Source organism: Carya illinoinensis, chromosome 3, assembly GCF_018687715.1.
Source record: "Carya illinoinensis cultivar Pawnee chromosome 3, C.illinoinensisPawnee_v1, whole genome shotgun sequence".
In the NCBI taxonomy this organism is placed as follows: domain Eukaryota; kingdom Viridiplantae; phylum Streptophyta; class Magnoliopsida; order Fagales; family Juglandaceae; genus Carya; species Carya illinoinensis.
In genome coordinates, this window is record NC_056754.1 from 46,508,315 (window position 1) to 46,524,702 (window position 16,388).

At 35.2% G+C, this 16,388-nt stretch overlaps 1 protein-coding gene across 3 annotated transcripts; it reads left to right on the forward strand.

Annotated features, from left to right (window-relative positions):
- Positions 1–3,399: 3,399 nt before the first annotated feature.
- On the forward strand, positions 3,400–15,289 carry LOC122304448 (serine/threonine-protein kinase VPS15). Of its 3 annotated transcripts, XM_043116722.1 has the most exons (11): positions 3,400–3,902; positions 4,363–4,485; positions 4,578–4,623; positions 4,717–4,877; positions 6,531–6,610; positions 9,688–9,793; positions 10,062–10,238; positions 10,380–13,496; positions 14,244–14,491; positions 14,577–14,676; positions 14,812–15,289. In XM_043116722.1, the coding sequence occupies exons 1-11, from the start codon at positions 3,630–3,632 to the stop codon at positions 14,986–14,988; spliced, it is 4,608 nt and encodes a 1,535-aa protein (XP_042972656.1). In that variant the 5' UTR covers positions 3,400–3,629; the 3' UTR covers positions 14,989–15,289. The 3 variants fall into 3 exon arrangements, with proteins under 3 accessions (XP_042972656.1, XP_042972657.1, XP_042972658.1); XM_043116723.1 differs by lacking the exons at positions 3,400–3,902; positions 6,531–6,610 and having other exon boundaries at positions 4,390–4,485; XM_043116724.1 differs by lacking the exons at positions 3,400–3,902; positions 4,363–4,485; positions 4,717–4,877 and having other exon boundaries at positions 4,585–4,623.
- The last annotated feature ends 1,099 nt before the right edge of the window (positions 15,290–16,388 follow it).

The window sequence follows — 16,388 nt, forward strand, 5'->3', positions numbered from 1 at the left end:
ATTGGTGTTTAAGTTGGAGTATGCAAGTTATGTGTATGGAACGTGATGGTACATTTATTGCCAAAACTTTTTTTTTTTTTTTTTTAATGTTACAAGAAATGCCTATGGAGATAAAGGAAGAAAATCAATGGAGTTTGTTATTATTTAGAGTTGTTGAATTTTTGGCCTTAATGTATTTGGAGCATCTAATGTATTTTGCCTATTTTGAATATTTGTATTTGTAATTTTATTTTGGAAGGAATTGTGTTATTTACTGCATGTGAAATTGTGTCCTTATTTGGGGTGGGTTGTAACTTCAACTTGTTGAGCAAATAAATTCCTTGAAGTGCTTATTACATTATATAGGGTGGCTATGTAACTACTGTGTTGGGTTGAAGGAATCGAGTTACTCACATTTTTTGGCTGTTGTGTGTTGTTGTCCCTCACTTTGCTTGCAGATATCTGCTTTGTGTTCTACCTAATCACCTGATGACTTTTGTATTGTTTTGGTGGTGGACATGGCTGCAGTGGTGGGCCTCTGGCTATAATGTTAATTGACTCGCTGCACTCGTGTATTTGCTAGACGTGCGAACCTATTTTTGTTTGCATTCCATTGCTTTGTGTATTTGTTTCTATCTATGGTTGCTGCACTAAGTTAGATTTCCTCTTTTTGCCATTGTTCCATGTTCTCGTGTTGATGTTTATATTGGAAGTGCTGGTATGATATGATACAATTGGTTCTGCATTTGAGGCGTAGTTGTATCGTACAGCTTTCTATCACGACTTACCCCAAAAATACCAAATTTGCAATTTTCAATCACTAAAACATCTGACTATTAAGGTCGTATACTCCTTTGACAATAGAAAGATAGAAAAGCTATAAAAAGAAGTCAGAATTTTATAAATAATAAAAAGATAATTTATGAATAGTAATGAAATAATTTGGATTAAATATTTATTAAATTTTGGAAAAAGAGAAAAAAAGATTGAATAAAAAATATAATAAAATTAAAATATTATTAAAATATAATTTTTTAATATAATTTTTATTTTAAAATTTAAAAATATTGAATTATTTTTTATTTTTTGTTTAAGATTTTGAAAATATTGTAATGAATAGTTTAAAAAATTGCAATAATTAATTTAAAAATATTTATGTTTATATAATATTTAGAAAGGAAATAGAACAAAATAATTTGAGATGAGATGAAAATATTTTCTAAACACATGCTAAGGTCTTGTTTGGTTATTGAACTCAATTGAGTTCAATTCAATTCAGTCTAATTTTAAACTGAATCTAACATCCAAACACCCTATTATCAAATTACTAAACTAATCTCAAGCCAAAACTTTCTTACACGTGAGATTCACAACCTTTTTTAATTCTACACATCTTTCTATGTGGAACTTACAACTTTTTTCAATTTATCATAAATAGTATCAAACTCATATTAACATCTAAACACAATTAAATTTATTTTAAATGGATCCTACATAACTCACTACTATTCATAAAAAACTCAGTTCAACTCAACTCTGCTTAACATCCAAACTCAGCCATGTCATTTCTCTTTATTATTTAATCGAGGAAAGTGTTACCACTTAATGAAAAAATAATAATTATAATAATAATTGGCGGATTCAAAGGATGTGGGCGTGAAAATTTGAAAGATTCACGTGAAAATTTGAATATTATAAATTAAATCTTATTATTTAAGTAATGTGTATAGTGTACTGTAAATATTGGATTAAGAATAGAATAACTCTAATAATAAATAATGTTTATCAATACTCTTTATTACTTTAAGTATCTCCTGATATAATTTGATTTAGAAGATAAATATTTAAAATTTAAACTTTTCAAATCAATCTTGTTATTTAAGTGATTGAACGGTGTATTCTACACGCTAACATACAAATATACAAACTCATACAAATAATAATTATAAATTTAAATCCAAATTGTGTTACATCAATAATATAAATGATGCAGTTTCATATAAGCTTATAAATAGAATGAATGACTCTATTTGAGATTTGGCTGCTTTAGCTACTCGTATAATTTTCTAAGAGAAATGCTATATATTATCATTTTTACTATCATCCTCTTAATATAAATAATTGTAGAACTATGCTACATGTACACACAATATTATATGTATAGAGTAGTAGTCTCATTTTATCCATATTTTTTTATTTGAATTTTAAATTTTAAAAATTTTCTCATTTTCAATATCTGACACATTAGTATTTACGATTATGCAAATAAAATTGTATCTATATGGTATTTTGAAAAATTCTACCAATCATCCTCACACCACACACTTCACATAATTTTTTGTTTTTTTATTTTTTTCTCTTACCAAATATGTGATATATGAATAATAAGTAAAAAAATTCAATTAGTTTAAAAAGAATAAAATTTTAAAAAATTTAAAAATAAATGTAATGTGTGGTATGTGGAAATAATGAGTAGCAAAACTTTTTTATTTTCATAATTTAATGCTAGGAGGAAAAAAAATAAAAAACAAAAGGCTTTGTTTTAGGTGTAGTTTGGATAGTGAGATGTGATGAGTTGATGTTATATGAATGTTAAAAGTTGAATAAAATATTGTTAAAATATTATTTTTGAATATTATTATAGTTTTAAAATTAAAAAAAGTTGAATTATTTATTATATTTTATATGAAAATTTAAAAAATTTGTAATAAAAAAATAAAATAAGATGAAACTATTTCTGTATACCAACTAAGCCGTGGTTTCTTCCGTTAGTAAAAATAAAAGGAAACCTTGGTCCTGTCTGTTAAATAGCATATGAGAAATTAGGAGTGTAACTGATCCAGTTTGATTCGATTTTAGATTAAATTTGAGACCAAATTGATATGAACCGGTTTTACATTTTCAAGAATGGATTCCTCATCTTTTACTCTCCTAAACCAGTTCTTTTCCTAAACTAGTTCCGGTCTGGTTTTTTAGTTTTAAGATATAATATATTATATTATAGTAATAAATTATTGTAGTATATTATAATATATTATAATTATATTATAGATTGTAGTGATATATTATAATATATTATAATATATAGTGATATAATATTAGTATAACTATTATTATGTATTATATAATATTAGTATAACTATTAATATAATAAATTATAATGATATAAAATTTTAAAATTTAATATTATATTAATTAATAATTTATCATATAATACAAAACTATTTTATATATAATTATACATTTATATATATATAAACGGGTCCAATTTGATTTTAGAAAAATATAAATTAAAATTGGATCGATTTTAATTGATTTAAAAAAAATATCGATACTGGATTAAATCAAATTCGATATGGGTCTGTGTTTATTTATAAGTAAATTAATAAGCGACTTTTTATTTGAACGATACAAAACTCTTTTTTACATCCCCGTAGGAAACATTGGAAACCCGATCCCAATCCTCAACAGATTGAAGATCTTTGCTCGAAAGTCGAAACGGGAAACTCGACTCTCAAATACGTTTCGGAATCAATCACCCGTAGCAAAAAGGCCTCAGTCGTCCCCCTTCCTTCGCAGACACACAAATGGTTGCTCAGGACGCAACCACAGAAGAATGAGAATAAGCGAGCTCGGCGCAGAGGCACGGAATGGGCAACAAGATCGCGCGCACCACCCAAGTCTCCGCCTCCGAGTACTACCTCCACGACCTGCCGTCCTCCTACAATTTGGTCCTTAAGGAGGTTCTCGGCCGAGGCCGTTTCTTCAAGTCGATTCTCTGCAAGCACGACGAGGGCTTGGTCCTCGTCAAGGTCTATTTCAAGCGCGGCGATTCCATCGATCTCAGAGACTACGAGCGCCGTCTCCTCCAGATTAAAGAGATTTTCCTTGCCCTTGATCACCCTCACGTTTGGCCCTTTCAGGTCCCAGTTCTCATCGCGTTTGTTTTCCTTTTCCTTTTTTCTTTGGGAATTTGAACGCAATGTTTTGTTGCCGAGAAGATTCAAGAAAATTAGCGCGAGTTCGGTTTTTTGAATTTTAAACTTTGTGCGGCTTTATTATAATTGAGCTGCTTCGAGTTGTAAAATTTCAAGTTAGCGATACAAAGTTCTAAGTTTCTTTTGGTTACCCAGAAAATTGGGTAAGAGATGGGGATATAAGATTGATGCTAGATGCTGTTTTGCTTAATTTAATAATAAATCTAGAGTTTATTTCGATTGAATAAGATAATGGCACTAGTTGTGATTGCGGGAATGTTTTGGTTCTAGGTGGAGTCATGAAGAAGTTTGTTGGATTTTTAGGCAGTACTTGAATTTCATCTTCAGGCACTTGAATAGAGCATTATTGTTGAAAATACTCATATGGTTTTCTGTTCGCTTGCAGTTCTGGCAAGAAACAGATAAAGCAGCTTACCTTTTGAGGCAGTACTTCTTCAATAATCTACATGATCGACTAAGTACTCGGCCTTTCCTCAGTCTAGTCGAAAAGAAGTGGTTGGCTTTTCAGGTTTATCTTTCTCTGACCCTCAAACCCTGAATTCTTAAGTGTTCAATGGCTACAGTTATTCTCATCATTTTTATACTTTTATGGATTTGCAGCTACTTCTTGCTCTGAAACAGAGCCACGAGAGAGGAATTTGCCATGGTGAGTTCTAATAGTTGAAGGAATCTGCTTGTGATATGTTTTTTGTCCTAACAATTAGTTGGTTTTATACACGTTGATTTTGCATCTTCTCAGGTGATATAAAGTGTGAGAATGTTCTGGTCACTTCTTGGAATTGGCTTTACCTTGCTGACTTTGCATCCTTCAAACCCACTTATATTCCCTATGATGACCCTTCTGATTTCTCCTTTTTCTTTGATACTGGAGGAAGAAGGCTCTGTTATCTTGCACCTGAAGTCAGTTCTTATTTAACTTCTATAATTATTTTATGCCATTTTGTTCCTTTGGATGATTTTATTGTTATGAAGTTTCTCCTAGTTTTCATGGGTTTTTGGGTGATTTGGGGCACTCTAGTATGGGCTAGGTGTTTTCTTGTATACGTCCAGTGTACTTGGTTACCCCTATTTATATATATATATAATATTTTTACTTATAAAAAAAAAAAATGAAGTTTCTCCTTCTATTTTCATTATTCCCTATTATATTATTTCTTGAGGAGATAATTCTCATTCATATGTTAGCACTTTTTTCTTCTCCCAGAAGTTTGATAACAGCCTGTAGAATGGATGTTATAACGTACACATTTGTACTGTAAAATTACAGCACAAGCTTGTAGGTTCATAAAAGGACATTCTATCTATCTTGATAGGAAGCATGCTGGTCAAGATTATTCCTTGGGTCAATTCTTAGACTAGCATCTTATATACTCATAGGTTAGAATTTTGGTTCTCCTAAGTCTAGGGGTGTACAGACTGACCTTCATTTTCAGTTGGTTTAGTGCACAAAGCGTAGATCGAGCTGAAGGGTGAGAAACTCCTTTGGCACCAACTGAAACTGTGCAAAGAGGCAGTGCTAGTCAACCAGTGCTGACCTCAATGATGGTCAGCCAGTTTTGGTCTGGGGTCTGGTTGGAGAGACCAATCACTCTACTGTGTCTATGAACAAAACTTAAATCCAAATAAAAAAATGATTCCAACTCTACAATTATTTCCACCAATCCAAATAAAGACAAACAGTGATAATTAAGGGGGGAAGAATTGTTACTTGGTGAGACCGAGTGGCAGAGGGAGAAGCAATATTGCAGTGGAGCCAGCATCTTGAAGCATTTTTTGGCAGAGATTTGACATTGAGAGAGATAGAGAGAGGAGGCAGAATTGAGAAGATGTTAATCAATTAAAGAAAGGCTGGAAGTTGATGGTTTGGATTTCAAAGGAAAGGCTGGGCTAGGCTAATATATTGGGCTTTATATAAATAGGTTCAGTTGGGTGCAAACAATATTTAGGGGCCATCATACTGGGGGATTTTCCCCTGGAATTACTGGAGGTGCACTTGCGGGAAAGTTCTTGCCGAGGTCCTGTGCACCATTGGGATTAGTCGGGATACTGTTCCTGACACCTGGTGCCAATAAAAAAAATAACTAGGTTCAGTTGGGGTTTATGTATATGAGATCGATTGGGTTCGATCTGGTCCACATGGATCGAGTCATCAAACAGCATTTTAGTATATTGAAACAAGCAAGATTCTATAAAAAGACAAGAAAGTCTTTCTTTAATTGATCAGTTTTTAACTTTGTAGGATTGATGAACTACCGATTTTGGTGAAGAATTGGCTCGTTCCGGTCGATCTACTTGGTTTTTGGTTTATATGTACACCCTTACTCCTGAAAATTTTGTGCAAGACTTTCTTGTCTTTTTATAGAATTTTGCTTGTTTCGATATACTAACATGCTGTTTGATGGCTCAAGTCCGTTTAACAGCCTATACCAGAAGTCGGTTAATGATAATGGATACTAGTGATATGCATCTGCATTTGACTTGGTAGCAAGCCGTCATCAATTCTGAATTAGAAAACCGTTTAATTGATTGTTTTTGGTCTTCGGTTAATTTCAGAGATTTTATGAGCATGGAGATGAGATGCAGGTTGCACACGATGCACCTTTAAGACCATCTATGGATATCTTTGCTGTAGGGTGAGCTCTCTCTCCCTTGAATATCTTTACCTTGAAAGTAGTGTTTTGAAAATCTCAATTTTGACAAGTATCGTTGAGATCATATATCTAAAACGTTACAGATGTATCAATGCACAGGTGTTATTGAGAAATTATGAATTTGTGTGAATTTGCATGAAGAATTTATTATTGAGGCTGTACTTATAGAAAAACTGTGCCAAAGTGACATTGTTGCGTAAGGTTGTTTACTTAGAAGTGCACAAGTTAACATCAGAAGCAGTTTTGATAACATTTTCACAATGGGTGAAAGACAACCATGATTTTTGAAGAATTTATGTACATGCTTCTCCCATAGGGTTAGAAATACTACACTTAAAACAAAAAAAAAAAAAAAAGGAAAAATACTGCACTTCAAAATAAACCTTGTAGTAATAGATCCATAAAAATTAGAGAAATACTTTAGCCACAAAGGGACATATAAAAGTAAACCCACAAACTAATGTGGCTTGATGCAGTGCGTCAGATTATAAAGTTACTTTCATTGTAAAGTAGATCTAACGGATCACATGAAATCACGTCAGTTTGTGGGTTTATTTTTGTGTACTCTCTTTGTGTATGTAGCACTTCTCTAAAAATTAATACTTCCATCCGTACTTCATTTCTTACAAACTATAAAGAGGAATGTAGCAAAGTCTAAAAGTAAACAATACTTTGATGTCACTGCATCCTTATAACCCAAAAGTTAACACTATGTGACCGACTCTTATTAGGACGCATCTAAGGTGTAGTCTCATTTTGTAATACCTTGGAATGTATATGGAATGTTGGTGAGTGAGATTCCACATTAAATGGGAGGGAGAAGTTTGGGCCATTTATAATAATTACAAGGGACTCGAATAGTGACATCAACTTGTCCTTTTGGGATATAGACTTAGATGTGTCCAAACCTTTCTTAGGCTGTTACACATTTACTAGTTGTGGTCTGCTTGTTTGTTCTCATCTCACATGGAAAAATGTAAAACATAAAAACAAAAATGAGTTGGTCACTTGGTAAATACTATATCATAATGTACCTGTGTACATGGGCTATGCCTAATTTATTCATATCAATAAAATTAACTTCTTACTTATAAATATATATATATATATATATATATATATATCATTATGTAAAAAGGTTTTGAATCAGGATTTATTTTTGAAAGCTTCCTTGAACAAATTTAAACGTTTGAACAAAATCAATTAAACACTTATTGTAATTACATTTACTTGCATAATGGCCAGCACACATTAATCCTTGTGTGCAAGGTTGTGTATTGGTCTCACATCCCGTGTCCATATGGGGTATCAGTATACTATTGGATGTAACCATCCTTGAAGGATGATAGGGTCCTTAAGGATGCCTTTCCTGGAGTGTATGGGATAGTGAGGTGTAAGAAGCCTCAAAAACTGATTTGTTGAAGTCTTCCAATGGCATTATCCAATGGAACACCATATTTACTATAGGAGCACATGAATGGGGAGTAGAGTAGGAGATGAAGACCAAATTTTCTGGATCCCTTAAAAAAAAGGGAAGTTCAGAATCTGCACTTTCTATCTCACTCACTGTTCAAGATACAAATCCTTTTCCTTGGACAAGTATTTGGAAGATTAAGGCACCTTTAAAGCATCTTTCTCTGCATGGAGAGCTTCCTTAGGGAATATTCTTGCTGTTGAAAAATTAAGGAAATGCCAGATCATTGTAATGAACTGGTGTTGCATATGCAAAATGAACAGGAATCCCGTTGTCTACCTACTTCTGCATTGTGAGATAGCAAGAATACTGTGTAATGAGCTTTTTTGATAGGGTAGGATTGGCATGGGTGATGCCTACAAGGGTGGTCGATTTCTTAGCTAGTTAGAGAGGTTTATAATGCAATCTGCAAATTGCTGCAATCTGAAAGATGGCTCCTACTTATTTTATTATGGTACCTTTGGAGGGAAAGAAATGGTAGAAGCTTTGAAGATCGTAAGCTTGTGATTGTGGAGTTTTACCTCTTAAAACTCCCAAGGTTTTGTCTCAATACCTAGGAAGTTCGAGTCACTGCAAGGGGTGGCTTTTTGGGGTCAAACTATGTCTTATCAGAGCCTGGAAAAAAAGTCCAAACAGCAACTCACAGTGCTGCAGAATTTTCTGCAATGGCCAACCATTGCCTTAATTACATGTATGACAAGTATAGCACATATAGAATGCATCACTCATGAATTCTATCTTCTATGCATGTCGTGATCATGCCAACTTATAAGTTTTTAAACTGAAAACACAAGGAAACCAGTTTTCATTATTGGATAGAATCTATAAAATCTGACATTCAGTGAAAACCTGGCTTCAAGTGATCAATTTATCACATATCATCATAGAATACCATTCATAAGCCTTAAACAGACCTAAACCAACTCTTACCTAGAGTTTCCAGTTGTATCCTAAAGGGGAAGATCAAGTGCCAGAATCTGTCATTCATTTTTTTCTTTGCCCAAAGTTGATTCCTTGCACTTTCTAGCCTTAGAGTTTATGTTTTGACATAAAAAATAACGAAAATGTTTGGTTCACAAAAGATAGGGAAATTCGAATTTAGGGATAATACTTGATGGAACTTACCTTGGGTTCAACTTTGAGGTTGCAGAAAGAATTGCAGCCTTCAGGGATTTGTTAGGACTTAACATGGGTGCTGTAGGAGTGTAAAAGAAGCAGAAAACTTAGGATTATCACATTGATTTAGTTGCTGGAAGGTAGGCAGTGACTTCTACTCAAAAAATGAAGAAGAAAAACACCTCAAATATGTGTTCTTCTGTCTTTTACTACTTATTAGAGGTTGATTTTTCAAGTTCACAGAATGGGAGATTCAGATGGCCATTCTCACTTATGAATTGAATTGAATTCTCTGTTTGGTTACATAAATGTGAAAGTGATATATTTCATGTCCTTTTTTTTTTTTTTTCATTTCAAATTAAAACGTGTCAGTTCTTCTTATTCCCTCTGTCTCTCTCTCTCTCTCTCTCTCTCTCTCTCTCTCTCTCTCTCTCTCTCCAAAACTGCACTCATTATCTGACTGCTTTAGGTGTGTAATTGCTGAGCTTTTCCTTGAGGGTCAGCCACTATTTGAACTCTCCCAGCTTCTTGCTTATCGTAGAGGGCAATATGATCCTAGCCAACATCTTGAGAAGGTTCTCTCTCTCTCTCTCTCTCTCTCTCTCTCTCTCCTGATTCATAATCTTTGAGTTTTTTTTTTTTTTAATTACATAATATCATTCAGTCCCTCCATCCTCAGCCTTAATGTTTTAGCCTTGCCTTCATTCTTATCTGACATCAGACTTGATCCATGTATTTCCTTGCTCGTGTCTGACTATTATAGCTGGCTAAGTTTCACTTACCTTTTTCATATGAACTTCCATTTATCTCAATGATTTTCCATTCATTGCTCTCTGGGTGCAGATCCCGGATTCTGGAATCCGCAAGATGATACTACATATGATTCAATTGGAACCAGAGTCACGACTTCCTGCTGAGAGCTACCTGCAGGAATATGCAGCTGTCGTGTTTCCAAGATATTTCTCCCCATTTCTGCATAATTTCTACTGCTACTTGAATCCTCTTCATTCTGATACGAGGGTAAACAGCTCTGGCTATGTAATATTTGAAAAATTTATCTATCCAAAAAAAAATATGAACTTTAAATTTTAAGATCTCAACCGCTTCCACTTATTATGACTCACATATGGTACCTTGCTCCTTTGTAATTGATATATATAGGTTGCGGTATGTGAGAGAGTTTTCCGTGAGTTACTTAAGCATATGATGAACAGTAATGGCTCTAGTGATGAACTGTCACAAGAAATGGTTGCAAAACAAAACATCAATTGGACAAAGGACTCTTCAAGGAAGAGAGAGCAGATGTTAATTCGTGACCAGTTTGGGCTTCTCGGTGACTTTAATACGCTTCTCAGGGATGGTAAACAGAATAATGATTACCCTAGTGCCAAGCCGGTGCTCGAAGATGCAGCCAATACTGATTTTTCCCAAAATCTTAAAACGTATGCAATGCAATCACCTGGTGACCTACTTCAAACCATCTCCAATGCATTTAGGAGAAATGATCACCCCTTTCTGAAAAAGATTACAGTGAATGATTTGAACACATTGATGACCGAGTATGACAGCCAATCAGATACCTTTGGCATGCCTTTTTTACCCTTACCTGAAGACGGTGTGCGATGTGAAGGAATGGTTCTGATTGCCTCTCTTCTTTGCTCCTGCATAAGAAATGTCAAGTTGCCTCATTTGAGGAGGGTAGCCATACTTTTGCTTAAGTCTTCTGCACTATATATTGATGATGAAGATCGGTTGCAGCGAGTGCTTCCATATGTTGTTGCAATGCTTTCTGATCCAGCTGCAATTGTGCGTTGTGCTGCCTTGGAGACTTTGTGCGATATTCTGCCTTTAGTTCGAGATTTTCCTCCCAGTGATGCAAAAATCTTTCCAGAGTATATTCTTCCAATGCTTTCCATGCTACCTGATGATCCTGAGGAAAGTGTGAGAATCTGTTATGCCAGCAATATTGCTAAACTAGCACTCACTGCTAACAGATTCTTGATTCACTCAATAAGCATGAGTGAGGCAGGAGTTCTTAATGAATCAACTTCCGCACAGAAGCCAATGGCATCGTATAATGAGACATCTGAACGACTTCAAAGGATAAATAGTGATGCACGACTAGCACAGCTGAGGAAATCCATAGCAGAGGTTGTTCAAGAACTTGTTATGGGTCCAAAGCAGACACCAAATATCAGGAGAGCACTCCTTCGGGATATTGGCAATCTATGCTCCTTCTTTGGGCAGAGACAGAGTAATGACTTTCTGTTGCCCATCTTACCTGCTTTTCTAAATGATCGGGATGTGCAGCTAAGGGCGGTGTTCCACGGCCAAATTGTTTATGTATGCTTCTTCGTGGGCCAAAGAAGTGTGGAGGAATATCTTCTACCTTACATTGAGCAAGCTTTAAGTGATGCATCCGAGGCTGTAATTGTCAATGCTTTGGATTGCTTGGCCATTCTGTGTAAAAGGGGCTTCTTACGGAAGAGGATACTGCTTGAGATGATAGAACGTGCCTTTCCATTATTATGCTATCCCAGCCAATGGGTACGGAGATCTGCTGTAACTTTCATTGCGGCCAGCAGTGAGAGCTTAGGTGCGGTAGATTCCTATGTTTTCCTTGCCCCATTTATACGGCCTTTCCTCCGCAGACAACCAGCATCTTTAGCTTCTGAAAAGGCTCTCCTTTCATGTTTAAACCCTCCAGTCACAAGAGAGGCATGCTATCAAGTCTTAGAAAATGCTAGGAGTTCGGATATGTTAGAGAGACAGAGAAAGATATGGTACAACTCATCACCACATTCTAAACAATGGGAAACCATGGATTTATTCAAGGGAGGGTCAATGAAGAGTTGGCCAGATAACCCACGAAGCCCTGAAGATAAAAAACCTGTGGGCAATGCATTACAACAGCCTGAGCTAGCTGAATATGATGATTGTGAGGCTAAGTTGAGAAGTGCGGGAAACTATATTCGCAATGCTTCTAGCACAATTGATATTCGTGACCCCCTAGGCTCAGAAAAGTTAAAATTCTCAGGCTTTATGTCACCACAGGTTAGTGGTGTGAGTAGTTTTATGTGCGATAAATCAGCTGAAGGAATACCCTTGTATTCCTTCAGCTTGGACAGGCGGGCAGCTGGAATGCCTCCTGCCTCATCTGATTCTCCATTACAAGTAAAATCCCCTGGAATTGGTTCATCATCCATGCCTTGGATGGATCCTGTAAATAAATCATTTAGCCTGGCTAGCTCAGTTCCAGCACCTAAGCTTGTTTCAGGCTCATATAGCATCAGCAATGGTTCTAAACAGTTCCATAGAGTGGTACATGAACCAGATGGCAATGATAATGATCAAATGGCCTGTGTTAATGGAAAATTTCAAGAGACTGGATCATCTGGCATAATGAAAGGCAGTTCTATTATGGTGGACGATGCCTCCAATTCAAGTGATTTGATAGGATTGCCAACTTTTGCACGAACATCAACAATTCCAGATTCAGGTTGGAGGCCACGAGGAGTGTTGGTTGCGCACCTTCAGGAGCATCGCTCGGCGGTTAATGACATAGCCATAACTTCTGATCATAACTTTTTTGTGAGCGCATCTGATGATTCCACTGTCAAGGTTTGGGATTCGAGAAAGTTGGAAAAGGACATCTCGTTTAGGTCAAGGCTAACTTATCACTTAGAAGGAAGCCGAGCACTGTGTACTGCAATGCTTCCGAGCTCTGCTCAAGTTATTGTTGGAGCATGTGATGGCATGATACACATGTTTTCTGTTGATCATATTTCTAGAGGTCTTGGCAATGTTGTTGAGAAGTATTCAGGCATTGCTGATATAAAAAAGAAGGATGTTAAGGAAGGTGCTATACTCAGCCTTCTGACCTACTCGGTCGATAGTTCTTTCAGTCAGATGGTACTGTTTAGTACCCAAAATTGTGGGATCCATCTGTGGGATACAAGAAAAAACTCCAGCTCATGGACACTTAAAGCAACTCCAGAGGAGGGCTATGTGTCATCTTTGGTAAACGGTCCTTGTGGGAATTGGTTCGTGTCAGGATCTTCAAGGGGTGTGCTTACTCTTTGGGATCTGAGGTTCCTTGTACCTGTGAATTCATGGCAGTATTCTCTTCCATGCCCCATAGAGAAGATGTGCCCTTTTACTCCTTTTGTTCCTCCCCAAAATGCTTCTGTATCTATCGCTGCAAGACCCCTTATTTACGTTGCTGCTGGTTGCAATGAAGTTTCTCTTTGGAATGCAGAAAATGGGAGCTGCCACCAGGTACATGGAGATTATTTAGAATTGTTTATCTTTTTGTCCTGGGCATTTATGATTGTTTATAAAAAAAGAAATGTGATGGCAATGCACGAGTTAGGAGTGCCCACATTCCCCTATAGGACAACCTAGGAATCACAGACCACATATATTGCACTTATGAAGATGGAAAAATTATTTGATAGTTATAGCATGGTTTTGGTGGAAAGCAAAGATGAATTTGCAAACCACTACAGTTCAACAGAAATTGATATAATAGTGATAACATTCTGTGCTCTTTTTAGAAAGCAGCCGGTATTGTCTTTAAATTGTGAAATACCAAAACATCCCTTTCTTCAGCTATTTTGGGTAGTTGTCCTAAACTGGAATTCCATATGGGATAAAATTTTAAACTCATTAGCAGCCCTAGAATAGGATCCCAATGGCCAAGTGGATAAGCTAGAGGGGAAATATATTAGCTAGGTGAAGTGGATGAGCATAGCATCTGCCACCTCCTTTACTTGATTTTTATTCGAAGTTGTACTCTGTTGTGGGAATTACAAAGTTGCTTGTGTATTAGTGAAACTGTCGAGTGCCACTTATCTTGATACTGAAAGGGGAGAAAAGGGTGGGGGGTGTTCGTACTTGCAATCATTTTAGTGTATGTTCTTAATTGCTGATAGATGGAATGGAGCACTTTGGATTGCCACTGCTTGTATTATTGCTTGGATTACCTAGTAAAATCTGTTTATCAGATTCTTTGCTTTTGTTTAGGTGTTGCGAGTGACGAACTATGACAATGATGCTGAAATGTGTGATGGTCCTTGGGCCTTAGCAAGACCATCGAGTAAATCTAACCCTAAATCAGATCTGAGACGGAATGTCAATCCAAGGTACAGAGTTGATGAACTGAATGAACCTTCTTCCCGTCTTCCTGGTATTCGTTCATTGCTTCCCTTACCTGGGGGTGATTTGTTAACTGGTGGTACTGATTTGAAGATACGCCGATGGGATCATTATAGGTTTCAATCTAACTTCCAGTCATTCTTTGTTGCTTCCCCTCGGAGTGCTGTCATGTATTTGACTTTTAACTCTTGAATGTTGCAGTCCTGATCGAACTTATTGTATCTGTGGGCCAAACTTGAATGGAGTTGGGAACGATGATTTCTATGAAGCTAGATCTAGTTTTGGTGTGCAAGTTGTGCAGGTATGTTTTATGTTTCCGTGTCAATCTTTCACAGTTTTATTTTGCATTTTAGCCCAATGATTCTGTTATCTTCCTACTTTCCTTAATACTTGGTTTATGGCAACTGTAACTTGGTGCTTTTGTTCTGGCGCACAGGAGACAAGGAGACGGCCTCTAACTAGTAAGTTGACATCAAAGGCAGTTCTTGCAACTGCTGCCACCGACTCTGCAGGTTGCCACCGTGACTCCATTCTAGCTCTTGCTTCTGTTAAGTTGAACCAGAGACTCTTGATATCGAGCAGTAGAGACGGGGCTATCAAGGTTTGGAAGTAAATGACTTAGGCATACCCAATGATGTACATATTTAAGGCCAATGCTGGTTGAAATTGTATATATTATATTCCAAGGCTACCATGCGTAGATACGAAGTTATACCACTCTGAGTTGTACAGCACGTAAGCATGTAGGATTACTTAGCAGATTGTAGTGCTGGATGCTAGGTTTCGAGGACATTATTTTATATATTCTTTTAAATTATATTTTGCCCATAAAAAGAGTAAATCTAGAGATCGGAAAGAGATTTTCCCCAGTAATTTGTACCTCTGCTTCTACGTGGAAAAATCTATTGTGACAATGCCTCCTGGTCTGTTGAGTTGAGCCTTTGCCTTTGAACTAGGGTTGCAAACTAACAGGGCTGCTCGTGATCACTTCATTTTGAGCTCTACTGGTATAAACTCAGTTCGGACTTGGTTCATTTAATAAAGAGAAATGATATTTACAATTCTAGAATATGTAAGTCTCGCGTATTATTTTTGAAAAAATAGGTAAATATGAGATCCAAATGAAAAAATTATTTTTTTTAATAGTGGATCTTATTTTTTTTTTTAAAAACAGTACGTAGGGCTTGCGTATCTTTGGATTGTATGTAATATTATTTTTTAGTAAATGAGTTGTTTGTGACTACTAATATTGGTTTGAATATATAACTGTGACTCAACTTGGTTTAAGTTCGTGAACAAAATCATATTAACTTAATTCGTTATGGGCTTGTTACAATATTCGTAATATTTCTTTATATATATATACACTCTTACATATATTCTTACGTATATTCTTTTATTGTATATATTTTATGTGTTATATGTATTATTTTTGATATTTTGTATAAGTAATATATTTTGTTCTTTATGTATAACAAGGTGACGAAAGAATAATGTTGAGTATAATAACGTATTAAGTTCACAAAAAAAAAATTATTGAGTCAACTGTTTATAAAGAGTAAGCAACTCTATTTGATTACGACATTTTCTTATCTAATTTTATTTTGATTATTTGGCCATTTTTAATATTACTAGTGAGGGGTGCACGTGCATTGCATGTGTTTCCATTGAAAAATACAAATATATTATAATAAATATTTACATTTTCATATGCTCTTATGAAAATATAATTATTATATAATATTCACCTAAAATAATTATTAAGTATAACAAAAAAATGAATGTATGAAGAACAAATATCAATCTGATGGAAAATAATTTGACAGTAAGAAAAATATATGGTCTAAAGTATCTTAATTAAATACAGGTAAAATTTTCTCGAAGTAAAAAAAAAAAGGCTTTTCTTTCAATATCATTTTTTTAAATGGAATCAGTTTTATTAAATTATTTAAACCACAATACAAATGGCCAATTGTAAACAATTTTATTAAGTATTTATAAAAATATTTATTA

Coding starts and splice junctions, on each gene's coding strand:
- LOC122304448 (XM_043116722.1), top strand. CDS start 3,630: ATGGGCAACAAGATCGCGCGCACCACCCAAGTCTCCGCCTCCGAGTAC. Junction 4,624..4,716: donor CGAGAGAGGAATTTGCCATG/GTGAGTTCTAAT, acceptor GCATCTTCTCAG/GTGATATAAAGTGTGAGAAT. Junction 14,492..14,576: donor CGCCGATGGGATCATTATAG/GTTTCAATCTAA, acceptor TGAATGTTGCAG/TCCTGATCGAACTTATTGTA.